Genomic DNA, 12,688 nt, shown 5'->3' with positions numbered 1-12,688 from the left:
ACAAAATCTCCCTGGCTGTTGTACAAAATCTCCCTGGCTGTTGTACAAAATCTCCCTGGCTGTTGTACAAAATCTCCCTGGCTGTTGTACAAAATCTCTGGCTGTTGTACAAAATCTCTGGCTGTTGTACAAAATCTCCCTGGCTGTTGTACAAAATCTCCCTGGCTGTTGTACAAAATCTCTGGCTGTCGTACAAAATCTCTGGCTGTTGTACAAAATCTCTCTGGCTGTTGTACAAAATCTATGGCTGTTGCACAAAATCTCCCTGGCTTTTGTACAAAATCTCCTGGCTGTTGTACAAAATCTCTCTGGCTGTTATACAAAATCTCTGGCTGTCGTACAAAATCTATGGCTGTTGTACAAAATCTATGGCTGTTGTACAAAATCTCCCTGGCTGTTGTACAAAATCTCTCTGGCTGTTGTACAAAATCTCTGGCTGTTGTACAAAATCTCTCTGGCTGTTGTACAAAATCTCTGGCTGTTGTACAAAATCTCTGGCTGTTGTACAAAATCTCCCTGGCTGTTGTACAAAATCTATGGCTGTTGTACAAAATCTCCCTGGCTTTTGTACAAAATCTCTGGCTGTTGTACAAAATCTCTGGCTTCTGTACAAAATCTCTGGCTGTTGTACAAAATCTCCTGGCTGTTGTACAAAATCTCTCTGGCTGTTATACAAAATCTCTGGCTGTCGTACAAAATCTATGGCTGTTGTACAAAATCTATGGCTGTTGTACAAAATCTGCCTGGCTGTTGTACAAAATCTCTCTGGCTGTTGTACAAAATCTCTGGCTGTTGTACAAAATCTCCCTGGCTGTTGTACAAAATCTCCCTGGCTGTTGTACAAAATCTCTCTGGCTGTTGTACAAAATCTCTGGCTGTTGTACAAAATCTCCCTGGCTGTTGTACAAAATCTCCCTGGCTGTTGTACAAAATCTCCCTGGCTGTTGTACAAAATCTCCCTGGCTGTTGTACAAAATCTATGGCTGTTGCACAAAATCTCCCTGGCTTTTGTACAAAATCTCTGGCTGTTGTATAAAATCTCTGGCTGTTGTATAAAATCTCTGGCTGTTGTAAAAAATCTCTGGCTGTTGTACAAAATCTCTGGCTGTTGTACAAAATCTCTGGCTGTTGTACACAATCTCTCTGGCTGTTGTACAAAATCTCTGGCTGTTGTAAAAAATCTCTGGCTGTTGTATAAAATCTCTGGCTGTTGTAAAAAATCTCTGGCTGTTGTACAAAATCTCTGGCTGTTGTACAAAATCTCTGGCTGTTGTACACAATCTCTCTGGCTGTTGTACAAAATCTCTGGCTGTTGTACAAAATCTCCCTGGCTGTTGTACAAAATCTCCCTGGCTGTTGTACAAAATCTCTGGCTGTCGTACAAAATCTCTGGCTGTTGTACAAAATCTCTCTGGCTGTTGTACAAAATCTATGGCTGTTGCACAAAATCTCCCTGGCTTTTGTACAAAATCTCCTGGCTGTTGTACAAAATCTCTGGCTGTTGTACAAAATCCCTGGCTGTTGTACAAAATCTCCCTGGCTGTTGTACAAAATCTCCCTGGCTGTTGTACAAAATCTCCCTGGCTGTTGTACAAAATCTCCCTGGCTGTTGTACAAAATCTCTGGCTGTTGTACAAAATCTCTGGCTGTTGTACAAAATCTCCCTGGCTGTTGTACAAAATCTATGGCTGTTGTACAAAATCTCCCTGGCTTTTGTACAAAATCTCTGGCTGTTGTACAAAATCTCTGGCTTCTGTACAAAATCTCTGGCTGTTGTACAAAATCTCCTGGCTGTTGTACAAAATCTCTCTGGCTGTTATACAAAATCTCTGGCTGTCGTACAAAATCTATGGCTGGTGTACAAAATCTATGGCTGTTGTACAAAATCTGCCTGGCTGTTGTACAAAATCTCCCTGGCTGTTGTACAAAATCTCCCTGGCTGTTGTACAAAATCTCCCTGGCTGTTGTACAAAATCTCCCTGGCTGTTGTACAAAATCCCTGGCTGTTGTACAAAATCCCTGGCTGTTGTACAAAATCTCCCTGGCTGTTGTAAAAAATCTCTGGCTGTTGTACAAAATCTCCCTGGCTGTTGTACAAANCTGGCTGTTATACAAAATCTCTGGCTGTCGTACAAAATCTATGGCTGTTGCACAAAATCTCCCTGGCTTTTGTACAAAATCTCTGGCTGTTGTATAAAATCTCTGGCTGTTGTATAAAATCTCTGGCTGTTGTACAAAATCTCTGGCTGTTGTACAAAATCTCTGGCTGTTGTATGCGGCTGTCACTTTGTCGGTAGGGGGGGAGTCAAAACCCAACAACCTGCAGCACCCCGTGTTCACAAAGCCTGCGTCGGCGGTCAGGCGGTCTTTCCATTCATTTTTTTTTTTTAACAGCCATCTGGCCAGCACTCCCATGGCCGGTTAGCTCAGTTGGTTAGAGCGTGGTGCTAATAACGCCAAGGTCGCGGGTTCGATCCCCGTACGGGCCAGACAGCTTTTGATTTAACAATCACAAATGAGTTCATCTCTCTTTCATCAGTGACATCTTGCAGATCAATAACATACAAAAAATACAAAATCTCTGGCTGTTGTACAAAATCTCCCTGGCTGTTATACAAAATCTCTGGCTGTCGTACAAAATCTATGGCTGTTGTACAAAATCTCTGGCTGTTGTACAAAATCTCTCTGGCTGTTGTACAAAATCTCTCTGGCTGTTGTACAAAATCTATGGCTGTTGCACAAAATCTCCCTGGCTTTTGTACAAAATCTCTGGCTGTTGTATAAAATCTCTGGCTGTTGTATAAAATCTCTGGCTGTTGTACAAAATCTCTGGCTGTTGTACAAAATCTCTCTGGCTGTTGTACAAAATCTCTCTGGCTGTTGTACAAAATCTCTGGCTGTTGTACAAAATCTCTGGCTGTTGTACAAAATCTCTCTGGCTGTTGTACAAAATCTCTCTGGCTGTTGTACACAATCTCTGGCTGTTGTACAAAATCTCCCTGGCTGTTGTACAAAATCTCTGGCTGTTGTACAAAATCTCTCTGGCTGTTGTACAAAATCTCTGGCTGTTGTAAAAAATCTCCCTGGCTGTTGTAAAAAATCTCTCTGGCTGTTGTACAAAATCTCCCTGGCTGTTGTACAAAATCTCCCTGGCTGTTGTACAAAATCTCCTGGCTGTTGTACAAAATCTCCTGGCTGTTGTACAAAATCTCCTGGCTGTTGTACAAAATCTCTCTGGCTGTTTTACAAAATCTCTGGCTGTCGTACAAAATCTCCCTGGCTGTCGTACAAAATCTATGGCTGTTGTACAAAATCTATGGCTGTTGTACAAAATCTCCCTGGCTGTTGTACAAAATCTCTGGCTGTTGTACAAAATCTCCCTGGCTGTTGTACAAAATCTCCCTGGCTGTTATACAAAATCTCTGGCTGTCGTACAAAATCTATGGCTGTTGTACAAAATCTCTCTGGCTGTTGTACAAAATCTATGGCTGTTGCACAAAATCTCCCTGGCTTTTGTACAAAATCTCTGGCTGTTGTATAAAATCTCTGGCTTCTGTACAAAATCTCTGGCTGTTGTACAAAATCTCCTGGCTGTTGTACAAAATCTCCCTGGCTGTTGTACAAAATCTCTCTGGCTATTGTACAAAATCTCTGGCTGTTGTACAAAATCTCCCTGGCTGTTGTACAAAATCTCCCTGGCTGTTGTACAAAATCTTTCTGGCTGTTGTACAAAATCTCTCTGGCTGTTGTACAAAATCTCTGGCTGTTGTACAAAATCTCCCTGGCTGTTGTACAAAATCTCTGGCTGTTGTACAAAATCTATGGCTGTCGTACAAAATCTATGGCTGTTGTACAAAATCTCTGGCTGTTGTACAAAATCTCTCTGGCTGTTATACAAAATCTCTGGCTGTCATAAAAAATCTATGGCTGTTGTACAAAATCTCTGGCTGTTGTACAAAATCTTTCTGGCTGTTGTACAAAATCTCTGGCTGTTGTACAAAATCTCTGGCTGTTGTATGCGGCTGTCACTTTGTCGGTAGGGGGGGAGTCAAAACCCAACAACCTGCAGCACCCCGTGTTCACAAAGACTGCGTCGGCGGTCAGGCGGTCTTTCCATTAATTTTAAATGGGGGTAGTATGTTTAGGCAGCGACAGAGGAAGGACACTCAAAATGGCCAGCAAAATAGTGGGAAAACCCCAAAAACACCTGACCCAAATATACACTGACAGAATGAGGAAGAAAGCTAGGAAAATCACTGCAGATAGTAGGCCTACACACCTTCTTTCCAGCCAGTTTGAGCTCTTGAAGTCTGGGAGGCTTTCAGAGTGCCTCTGGCAAAAAGTGTTTTTAAAAAATCCTTTATTCCAAATGCCATCAGTATCCTCAACCAAACCAAGTGACAACATCAAATTGAGCTGCTATTTTAATGAATTTAAGCATATTTATTCTGTTTTATCCTAATATCTTTTTTTCTTCTTTTCATATTATTATTTATACTCAACTGTCATGTCTGAGATGTTGTCTGTATGTTTATCTTTCTTGTATGTCTGGTGAGCCAAATAAATATTTATTCTATTCTATTCTAAAAGCAACGCAGTGGGGCTGTGGTGAAAAGTTGAGACCGACTCAACTTTTGGAGAAACGCAACCCCGCCTCACGCTGTAGTGGCCAACATAGGCGGCGATACACACTGAGCACCCAGTGCCAGACTGCCAGTAGGCTACATTCATTTAAAATTAAACATTGCAGTTGGTGCTAAGTGGAGTGTCTGTCATGGTGTGCCTAGGCTACTAGACAGGTGGAATTGGACTACTTTTTTTTTTAAAGGGCGTGCGCCCGTGAGCACCCACGGAGGAAAACATAAATCGGCGCCTATGGTGGTCAATCATGTAACCGGAGATCAGACTTGCCGGTGTGTTTTGAGGCGGTGTGAGAGTCCCGTACAGCTGCCACAAGGAAGTTTTAAAACCCCAAACACAAGGTCTAAACTGCCCGGGCGTTGGTGTAATAGCTGAATGTTTCCTGCCACAACAAAGCACTCGCTATGTCTCGCTGGTCTCTTTTTTTTCCACCCTCTCTTGTGAAATAAAGCTGCCTTCAAGTCTTTATAAACAATCTGATGGGAAACAGTAACTGTGAAATGTAAAGTCTACTTGTGCTACGTTGGGGGGGTTCAATAACACAACAAGACGTCACACAAATGGCCCATTTCAGTGACCCCTCCCCCCCCCCCCGTAGTCAGGTTAACAACGAGCTACAAACTCATTTTCATCAAAACGAGCCGTCCTCCGACCTGGAGAAATAACATTATTGGTCTCTACGAGCAGCCGGCGGTGAGACGAGTGTTTAGGGACCATCTACAAACTACAACACCGACACAAAACTATCTATTAATTTAATGTTTAAATAAGGTAGTGGCTCCAAACTTATCTCAATTATAACTTGTCTCCTTGTAGTTGTACTACAGCACTTACTTTTAAAAACTAAGTTTGGAGCCACTACCTTATTTAAACATTAAATTAATAGATATTTTTTGTGTCGGTGTTGTAGTTTGTAGATGGTCCCTAAACACGTCCGGTCTGACTGACCGCCGTCTCACCGCCGGCTGCTCGTAGAGACCAATAATGTTATTTCTCCAGGTCGGAGGACGGCTCCTTATGATGAAAATTAGTTTGTAGCTGGTTGTTAACCTTACTACGTTAGGAAAGATGCGTCGTTAGTGATTTAATAACATTTCGCTATAGAGAATTGATCCCAGAAGTTTGAATCTGTGAATATCTTTCTAATTTTGCTTACGTTTATAAAACCGAGAGCACAGATTATGAATCTATGCGCACGGTTTAGTTTTTTTTTTTTTTTTTAAATCAGCTGACTCCAGGGAGGCTCTGTACAAAACACTTTCTCCAGCCACAGATTTTTGACCCCCAGCTGTTTCAGGGAGATTTTGTGGCCGGTTAGCTCAGTTGGTTAGAGCATGGTGCTAATAACGCCAAGGTCGCGGGTTCGATCCCCGTACGGGCCAGACAGCTTTTGACTCAACACTCGCAATCAGGGTCATCACTGACGTCTCACAGATCAATAACATGGTCTGTTTCAGAAAGCAGGTTTAGTGGAAGCTCTGAGTTTGTTAACCGTGAGATGAGGGGAACTCAAGGAGAGGTTAATCAAACCTGAGGGAGAGGTAACAGAAATGGTGATAGACTTCCGCAGATCCCCCCTCCTCTCTCTCACCCCTAACCATCAAGAGCTCTGTTGTGAAGGAGGTGGAGTCATTTAAATTCTTAGGCACTATCATCACAAACAACCTGAAATGGGAGGAAAACAGTTCCTCTATTATTAAGAGGGCTCACAGTGGAATGTTTTTACTAAGGCAGTTAACCAAAACTGAACGTCTCCAGCTCTGTTCGGTCTAGGTTTTACAGAGCCACTGTGGAAAGCCTTCTGTCAACATCCATTTCTGTATGGTTTGCATCAGCATCGGCCCAGGCGAAGAACAGACTGCTGTGCGCACAATGCGCTGCAGAGAGGCTGACTGGACAGTGGCAGCTGTCAATCAGTGACCTGTATGAGGCCAGAGTCAGGAAGAGGGCAGCTAAAATTGCTGTTGATCAGTCCCATCCAGCAAGTGACATTTTTAGGCTGCTTCCCTCAGGAAGAAGGTACAGGGCGATGAGGACAAGGACCTCACGCCACCTCAATAGCTTTTTTCCAAGAGCCATTTCCCTTTTGAATCGCTGATCAATGTGATCAATCCCCCCCCCCCCCCAACGTTACTATTTTATCTATGGACTATTTTTTATTGATTGTTTAAGCATGTCCATGCAGCTATGCGTATATATCAGAATCAGAATGGGCTTTATTGCCAAGTACGTTGCACATACGAGGAATTTGTCATGGTGTTGTTGGAGCATGTCACACATACAAATATAAGAAGGATAAAAAGATATAAACAATATAAGTATAAACATATATACACAGTACGTATTAATAATGATAAAATAAATTTAAATAAATAGTAAAATAAGTTAAACAGTAGTGAAAAGGGACGCTACAGCATATTGTTTGTCAAGCTCTGTGTTACTGATTGCCATGTCAAATTCCTGTGTGTCTGCTGATGCATTTGGCGAATAAAGTGATTCTGATTCTGAAATCAACTCAGTTTTCAGAGTTCAGGGTTAGACTCAGAGTTTGGTAAACCTCCTTCCTGAAACGGGCCCCTGAACACTACTGGCTCCCAGAGAGAACTATGAATCATAGACGTCGATGGTCATCTGTCTACCGGCCACTAGGTGGTGCTGCTTACCGCTGCATTTGGTTTATAGAGTCTTTGAGCATCTTCAATCTTCATCAAATTACATGAGATGTGTGTGTTAGTGTGCGTTTTTGTGCTTGGGTGTGTGTGTGTGTGTGTGTGTTTTTGTGTGTGTGCGTGTCTGTGTGTGTGCGTGTGTGTGCCTGTGTGTGCGCGTGTGTATGTGTGTGCATGTGTCGTGTATGTGTGTGTGTGTGTGTGTGTGTGCGTGCATGTGTGTGTGTGTGTGTGTGTGTGTGTGTGTGTGCTTGTTTGTGCGCGTGTGTGTGTGTGTCTGTGTGTGTGTGTGTGTCTGTGTGTGCTTGGGTGTGTGCATACGTGTGTGTGTGCGCGTGTGTGTATGCGTGCGTGTGTGTGTGTCTGTGTGTGTGTGTGTCTGTGTGTGTGTGTGTGTGTGTCTGTGTGTGTGTGTGTGTCTGTGTGTGTGTGTGTCTGTGTGTCTGTGTGTGTGTGTGTGTGTCTGTGTGTGTGTGTGTGTCTGTGTGTGTGTCTGTGTGTGTGTGTGTCTGTGTGTGTGTGTGTGTGTGTGTGTGTGTGTGTGTGTGTGTGTGTGTGTCTGTCTGTGTGTGTGTGTGTGTGTGTGTGTGTGTGTGTGTGTCTGTGTGTCTGTCTGTGTGTGTGTGTGTGTGTGTGTGTGTGTGTGTGTCTGTGTGTGTGTCTGTGTGTCTGTGTGTTTTTGTGTGTGTCTGTGTGTGTGTCTGTGTGTTTTTGTGTGTGTCTGTGTGTGTGTGTGTGTGTCTGTGTGTGTGTGTGTGTGTCTGTGTGTGTGTGTGTGTGTCTGTGTGTGCTTGTGCGTGCGCGTGTGTGTATGCGTGCGTGTGTCTGTGTGTGTGTCTGTGTGTCTGTGTGTGTGTCTGTGTGTGTGTGTGTCTGTGTGTGTCTGTGTGTGTGTGTGTGTGTGTGTGTGTGTCTGTGTGTGTGTGTGTGTGTGTGTCTGTCTGTGTGTCTGTGTGTGTGTGTGTGTGTGTGTGTCTGTGTGTGTGTCTGTGTGTGTGTGTGTGTGTGTCTGTGTGTGTGTGTGTCTGTGTGTGTGTCTGTGTCTGTGTGTGTGTGTGTGTGTGTGTGTGTGTGTGTGTGTGTGTGTGTGTGTGTGTGTGTGTGTGTGTGTGTGTGTGTGTGTGAGTGGTTGACTGTGTGTGTGTGTGTGTGTGTCTGTGTGTGTGTGTGTGTGTGTGTGTGTGTGTGTGTGTGTGTGTGTGTGTGCTCACCCTCTGTCTCTCTGGCTGTTTCCTTCTGTGGTTCTGGCTCCACTGGTGCTTCAGACGGGTTTTCTGCTCCCACATCTGGCTCTGAAAGATTGATGAACAAACCTTTCTCTGTGACTTTCCAGAGCAAAGTGACTAATTAAAAGCAAACTTCAGTATATTTCAACCTGGACCCTATTTTCCCATGTTTTAGTGTCTAATTGACTGATGGGAACAACATTTTTTAGAAACTGGTACTCAACGGGGAGCGCCCTGAAGCCGCAAAATGGGCAGAAATGTAATTACGAACCGTCAATTTACGTCCACTAAAGGTTGTTGCCGCTGACAGGCTCAGATTGTTGTTCTAAGTGTCTGACTACATTATGGAAAGGATCCCTACAGAGAAATAAACGGGTTTCTTAACCTTTTGTTTGATCCAGTCTGTTTGTTATTGTGTCTAATCTGTCTAAAGTCTCATTCTGAAAACTGAAAAGGAAGTCGTTTTGAAATCTCACAAAAGAGGCATGAGAGAATTGGGTCCAGGTTAAAAAAGAAATACCAGTTTCCCTTTAACGTTTGCTGATGTCCCCGGACGTTTAACAATCAGTCATCAAATTCTTCTGCCTTCTCTGCCCCCCGGGGGTATTTCAAGAACTTACGATCTTCAATTTCATTTAAAAACTGAGCGAGAAACTGGACCGACAGATTTCCTTAACTGTATCTTAAGGCGCTGACACACCAACCTGATAATCGGCCGTTGGACCGTCTGGCGAGGTCGGTGACTCGAGTCTGTTCGGTGTGTTCCGTGCCGTCGTCCGTCGGAAGAGCTGTCAGCCTTCATTTTGGCCGATTTGACATGTATAACTGAGAGGTGGGCAGTCAGACTCAATGGCCAATCTGATTGGTGGAGCGCTAACCCTTGACTAGCGAATCAGTGCACTTATGTTACAACGCTTACCGGAAATGACGAGCGGTATGAGTATGACGAACGCCTCTCAGGCCCTGTTTACACGATGACGCTCGCGGGTGAAAACGCAATGTGTGCCTTTGGTTTATACGGCGACGCCGTTTTTGGGGCTTAAAAACGCAAAAAAGTGAAACCACCCTCCAGAGTGGAAATCTTAAAAACGCTCCACCGTCGCGTTCCCGTCTAAAGGGTAAAAACGCAAAAGTCTGAAGACAGCGGTGTGGAGAGAGATGAGAAAAAGGCGTCCAGTTAGTCTGTTGTTACGGAGTAGGCTACAGAAATTATAGGCTCCTGTTATCTCAAATATTTTCAATGTAATGGCTCAATATTTAAATGATTTCGACAATGTGGATAAGGTTGTTATAGTTCGATGACCACATGTAGGCTATTCATTTGAGCCAGAGTAGGATACAACGTTACGGATGAAGAGAAAGAGAGAGAGAGGGAGGCAGCAGTCAGCGGGCAGAGGAGGGTCTGCTTCAGCCTCCTCTGACCGCTGGCCGCTGCCACTGAAGGGCTGCGAGGCTCAGGATATTGGTAGTGCTCCCGTGGGTGCTGTGCTGAGGCTCAGGATATTGGTAGTGCTCCCGTGGGTGCTGTGCTGAGGCTCAGGATATTGGTAGTGCTCCCGTGGGTGCTGTGCTGTGGCTTATCACGGTCGACTGTGCCGGTCATCATCAGACAAACACGCAACTCCACCTCCTCGTCTTTCCAGACAAGCTTTTGTTGTTCGCTTCGACATGTTTTGGTTTCGTGCTACTAAGGAGAGAAGTAGAAGGAAGGTTCTACCAGAGCCGGTCTACGGAGAGCCAGTCCACTCCCTATTCAGCCCCATTGTACCTACTTTGGTTGCAGTTCCACCAGAGTTCCACTGGGGGTGATCACGGTCCAGTGCAAAATGAATGGGAGTCTATGGAGCTAGACGGCTAAATTTGTCTCTTCCGCCTGATTGTCGTTGAGAAATCTCAGATCTGATTGTAGTTTTTGCAAGTTCAACATGGATTATAGGTCGACAGTTGAATGAACGAGTACTTACGTCCTTTCGATTTGTTACAGGTTGAGTCGTTGTTGCCCATAACACGCTAGCATTCTGCTAATGAATGCTGATTGGTCAGTGAAGGACTGATTACGTTCGGAGATCCCGCTTGACGGCATCCGAAGCAGAACCAGAATGCCAGAGTGAATATTTCGGCGTGGTCTTTAAAACATTAGCAGACCTCTTTCTAGCCCGTGTGTTGACAGGGAGAGTCTAACCTGTCAGCTGTGTTGTCGATGCCTCGAGAGAAAAAAGGAAGCGACTCAGAGCTCGCCGTAAAGCAGTATCTCAGGCCGTATATGTGTATGACGTCATCGACATTTTAAAAGGCTTTTTAGAACAAAAAAGCCACTTTAAAAAAATCTAACACCAAGCAGTGTGTATTTTCTTAGCCTCCCCTTTCAAATGCAACATTCAAATTACTAGACAAAAAATGATATCCTGAGAAAAGTGGATTTTGAGGGGTATAGCTCCATAGAGTCCCATTCATTCTGCACTGGCCTGTGAGCGCCCCCTATATGGAATTCTGGTGGAACTGCAACCAGTTCAGAAGCCGGAAGTAACGAGAGAGTGGAACTTCTTCCCTTATTAGAAATTCTTTGGTTCTACGTAGGCGTGCAGATTTGGTGGTGTTGTGTGGCAGTGCCACCTAGCCGTGTGGCGTGCATACTACATCGAATTTCACACACTTCTGCGTCACCATATAAACGCAGATTTCCCCCCCAAAACTCTCGTCTAAACGCGGAATAAAAAGTGAGAACGCAACGCCACTTTTGCGTTTTCTCTTCAGATCGTTTCCGTCTAAACATAGCCTCAAAATCTGACGAAAATCTTTCAAACTGACCTTTGTCCAGCAACTGCATGGCCTATTTCTCGCTTCAAATGTTTTAAGAAACACGTTTCAGTGAACTATTTTTGTGAAATAGGTTAAAAATACGGTTGGCCGTCAGGTTGGTGTGTCAGAGCCTTTAAAGGCGACGACGACCCATATTTAAGACTGTGAATGTACCTGCTTCCTGTGTGAATTTGGAGCTTGTTAAGTCTCGTCCCGACTCTGCGACAGAACAAACAGAAAAAGAAAAACAATATCAAGGCTAATAATGATTCAGATTAGTGTCATTATCACACACGACACACTTCAAAACACGTATTATCAGAGCAAAGACCGATATCAGTGATAACGCTGGATAACGTTTACAAGCAGAGCTGTAAAACAACTTGTATCTCTGTTTTTATGACTCTATGAGTGCTTTCGCTTGGCTGGAAAAACTTTGATCTTATCTCTAAATTGTCGTTCTTCAGCAAGAAAGCAAATGAGCGTATTTCACAAAACCAATCAACAGAGTTAAAGCGTAACTCTCGCCAAAATCCAACCTAGGGTCTTTTTGTGAATGTACCCGAGTCAAACTTTCATTTAAAAGCATATTTAGGACGGAAGCGCCACTTTTAAGATTTACCGTATTCTCGTTTTCGCTCAAATGGCCTTTTGAATGGGAGTCCTAGGGGCACTACTATGATCGCATCAAAATCAACATTTTTAAAGGAACACGCCGACTTATTGGGACTTTAGCTTATTCACCGTAACCCCCAGAGTTAGATAAGTCCATACATACCCTTTTCATCTCCATGCGTGCTGTAACGCTGTCTGACGGCTCCACCGGTAGCTTAGCCTAGCACAGAACCTGCAGGTGAATGGTTCCAGTAATCCTACTGCTCCCAATTGTGACAAAAGTGACAAAATAACGCCAACATGTTCCTATTTACATGTTGTGATTTGTAGAGTCACAGCGTGTACAAAAAACAACGTAACATGAGACACAGCCATCTTCTAACCGTTCACAAACCGGGAACAGGCTTGCTGCAAAGCAAATCATTCCGCCCAAGTACTATATTCTTCCGCCTGAGAATATAGTTCCCGGTTTGTGTACGGTTAGAAGATGGCTGTGTCTCATGTTACGTTGTTTTTTGTACACGCTGTGACTCTACAAATCACAACATGTAAATAGGAACATGTTGGCGTTATTTTGTCACTTATTGGGGGCAGTAGGCTAGATGGAGCCAGTTACCTGCAGGTTCTGTGCTAGGCTAAGCTACCGGTGGAACCGTCAGACAGAGTTACAACACACACAGAGATGAGAAGGGTATGTATGGACTTTATCTAACTCTGGGGGATACGGGGAATAAGCTA

The 12,688-nt window shown here is 44.0% G+C and overlaps 1 protein-coding gene and 2 non-coding genes across 6 annotated transcripts in view; 2 read left to right on the top strand and 1 right to left on the bottom strand.

Moving 5' to 3' along the window:
- LOC116040045 (aspartyl/asparaginyl beta-hydroxylase) overlaps positions 1-12,688 on the bottom strand; it is an 82,468-nt gene that overhangs the window by 57,496 nt on the left and 12,284 nt on the right. For 3 of the 4 annotated variants that reach the window (XM_031285272.2, XM_031285273.2, XM_031285274.2), the window contains 2 exons: positions 11,510-11,554; positions 8,522-8,602 (listed from right to left, as the gene is read on the bottom strand). In XM_031285272.2, coding sequence (XP_031141132.2) covers positions 8,522-8,602; positions 11,510-11,554 — 126 coding nt within the window. The remainder of the gene's footprint in view (positions 1-8,521; positions 8,603-11,509; positions 11,555-12,688) is intronic. The other variant, XM_031285275.2, reaches the window with a different exon arrangement.
- On the top strand, positions 2,416-2,489 carry trnai-aau. Its single transcript has one exon. It is a non-coding gene; the product is annotated as a tRNA-Ile (tRNA).
- Positions 5,950-6,023, top strand: trnai-aau. The gene has a single exon. It is a non-coding gene; the product is annotated as a tRNA-Ile (tRNA).

The sequence above is a fragment of the Sander lucioperca genome, chromosome 14 (assembly GCF_008315115.2).
Source record: "Sander lucioperca isolate FBNREF2018 chromosome 14, SLUC_FBN_1.2, whole genome shotgun sequence".
NCBI classification, from domain to species: domain Eukaryota; kingdom Metazoa; phylum Chordata; class Actinopteri; order Perciformes; family Percidae; genus Sander; species Sander lucioperca.
Note: the sequence above shows the minus strand (reverse complement) of the source record. Positions and strands in the feature narration are given on the sequence as shown.